The following is a 2,700-nucleotide window of genomic DNA, read 5'->3' on the forward strand; positions in this document are numbered from 1 at the left end:
AATGGTCCAAATCAGCCTTCCGTCCTTCGTTACGTCCGTTGCCACGATAACTTGAACAAAAATTTGGATATCTATACCAAATTTATTACGCCGACTTATCTGAACTAAAAACATATTTGTGTTGTAAATGGTACAAATCAAATAAAAACCATGCCCAATTCGATATCGAAAATTTAAAAAAATGGAAAAATGGCATAATGCATTAGCAAATACTAGCAAAGTGATGAAAAATGACGAGCAAACTAACTTTATAACATAAAATAAGACATTCTTTTCTTTATTATTCTTAGATAGTTTTTATTTACGATACTAATTATTTTTTTTATTGCCACACATTTGAAATTCCCCAAGTGTTCTATCTCGCTCACTCCAAAAATGCTTGAAAATATTCCACGATTCCAGCAAACAAAAGAAATTAACAATATAAATTGATACACAAACAACACATAAATCTTCTAAAACAAAATACAACAAATATGCCAAGTAAAGAGACAACAAATTTGAAACAAAACAAAGCAACAGCTGGAGCAATGAGAGTGAAAGATGGCGCGGTGGAGCTGTAGAGAAGATAAGAAAGTGAAATTAATAATTAAACAAAAAAACAAAAAATACATACATTAGGGTGGGTTGATTTGTATGGACGAAAGTTAACCGATATCGCACCATCACGCCAGGAAAAAAAGTTCCACTATGCATACCCAAAAAAATTCTTTTCGAGCCTGCGAAATTTACTTTTTTTTTACTTTTTTCGGCTTTGATTTTTAAGGTTTTTTCCATGACCTACTAAAAAATTTTCATTTGATTGTAAAATTTGCATGTAGGTATACCCCATGATACAAGAAATGGAGGTAGTTCCATTTAGTGTGACGTTAGCCACTTGACTTTTGCGGGGACACTGACAATAAATTATTTCAATCAATATTTTTTTTTTTTTTGATTTCAAAAAACTGTTATCGACAACGTTTTTAGCGGACATTTTTGGGTCGGACATGGTATACATGAAAATTTTACAATCAAATGAAAATTTTTTAGTAGGTTATGAAAACAACCTTAAAACTCAAAGTCCAAATACAGTCAAATAAATGAAATGTCGCAGGCTCGAAAATTATTTTTTTGGGTATGCGGAGTGGTACTTTTTTTCCTGAGCCCAAATTCTATGGATAAATCGATGGCACGATAACGGTTAATAAATCGACCCAGTCTAACATACATACATTAAAAAATTAAGTTCGATTTCTTAAATTTTTTAATGCAAAAACAGTGAATTATACTCACTTAATAATATCAGCAAAATATAAAAAGCTATACCGAGCATGCCATTTGGCGGACTCCAGCTGGTAAAATATTTGGTGAGACCAAATCCTCTGCCGTAACTGTAAAAAAGCATTCAAATTACAAAATTATTTTAAAGTTTTAATTTCAGATAAAAAATCACTTCAATTACACACCTTGATGTAAACACCGCCGTACAACTCACTTTCGGACTCAAATCGCACATTGCCACGTATTCTGCATCCCCCTCCGCTCTCAACTCCACGTAGGTGGCATACACAGACAAAATTAGACCAACAATGCACCAAAGGCGGAAACGCCAAAATGAGTTACTCATTTTGTTGATATTTAAATTAATAAAGAAAACTCAAACAATTTTTTTAATAGCACAAAGTTTTTGCGCTAATCCCTGTCGACTTCTTAACTGCGCTTTGCGAACGCCAAAAGTACAAAATGCTAAACAAATTTCTTGGCAAATTATCGCAAATAATTATGCGTGAACTTTAGCCCCACAGAGCGCTTGAGTAAGATTGGCTGTTATACAAATTATTTTTGCGACAATCGCTTGCTTCACATAGATTGTGGTTTGGAGTGTTTTTTTTATTGCACAGCTGGGCACTTTGAAGCGCATGCGCATGAATTATGTATGTGATTGAAATAATTTATGCGGATTCTTCTATCTTCCCCTGGTTAACTGGAGCATGCTAAGCTCATTTGTTTTTCTTGTTGGAAGTTAAGTTGTTTTGACAGCGAATCATGCTGAGAACTTTAAGGTAAAGCCCAAATGCAACAGGTGGAATAAACAAATTATGCAAATGCTGTTCATTTTATAGGCGACAAAATTAGCAGAGACCCGGCAGATGTAGACTTCACCAAGTTTATTTCTCCTGAATAATTTGAAAAGATGTCATGTACATCGCTCACTTCGCCTTTTCCCCCTCTAGTCTTCTCTTCCACTGCCTCTCTTTACCTGTTTTCTCCCACTTCCTAAAACACCTTTGCTTTGTTCTTATTCACCTTACCTACCCAGGCGTCATCCTCTTTCTGCCTGCTCTCTTCGCACATTTAGGATTCATTAAAGTATAAATATGATTTTTTCTGAAAGATCTGTCCGTCTGGATGGTGACAATGGGTCAACGGCCTTTTGCTCGTGCTTTTCTGAAAATTCACTTCTTTTTTCTTAAGTAGCCTTAAGAAAATTGTTTTTTGTTTCGCTGTTGAGTTGCAGTAACGTATTATTGTTTTTTGCTATATTTTTGTTTCTTTATTTGATCCTATTCTAGTAATTCAATAAGGTCCACTCTGAGATAACAAACACTTATTCCAGTAAAACTTTACACAAAATTTGGATTACAAAATCGCGCGGTTTTTTATTTCAAATTTTCGGCGCTAAATTTCCTAATTTTGTTTCCATAGCAGTGGAAAGTC

At 34.2% G+C, this 2,700-nt stretch overlaps 1 protein-coding gene across 1 annotated transcript; it reads right to left on the bottom strand.

Annotated features, from left to right (window-relative positions):
* Nucleotides 1–282: 282 nt before the first annotated feature.
* Vkor (Vitamin-K epoxide reductase) lies at nt 283–2,039 on the bottom strand. The gene is made up of 3 exons (XM_067777270.1): nt 1,449–2,039; nt 1,276–1,373; nt 283–557 (listed from the first exon to the last, which is right to left on the bottom strand). Exons 1-3 carry the CDS (start codon nt 1,607–1,609, stop codon nt 310–312), a joined length of 507 nt encoding a protein of 168 aa, XP_067633371.1. The 5' UTR covers nt 1,610–2,039; the 3' UTR covers nt 283–309.
* Between the last annotated feature and the right edge of the window lie 661 nt (nt 2,040–2,700).

This window comes from Eurosta solidaginis, chromosome 3 (assembly GCF_040869045.1).
Source record: "Eurosta solidaginis isolate ZX-2024a chromosome 3, ASM4086904v1, whole genome shotgun sequence".
Lineage (NCBI taxonomy): Eukaryota > Metazoa > Arthropoda > Insecta > Diptera > Tephritidae > Eurosta > Eurosta solidaginis.

Excerpts from the sequence above, each read along its gene's own strand:
- Vkor (XM_067777270.1), bottom strand. The coding sequence starts at position 1,609 with ATGAGTAACTCATTTTGGCGTTTCCGCCTTTGGTGCATTGTTGGTCTA. Across the intron at positions 1,374-1,448 it reads ACGGCGGTGTTTACATCAAG|TTACGGCAGAGGATTTGGTC; the intron begins GTGTGTAATTGA and ends GCTTTTTTACAG. Across the intron at positions 558-1,275 it reads TATTTTGCTGATATTATTAA|CTCCACCGCGCCATCTTTCA; the intron begins GTGAGTATAATT and ends TCTTCTCTACAG.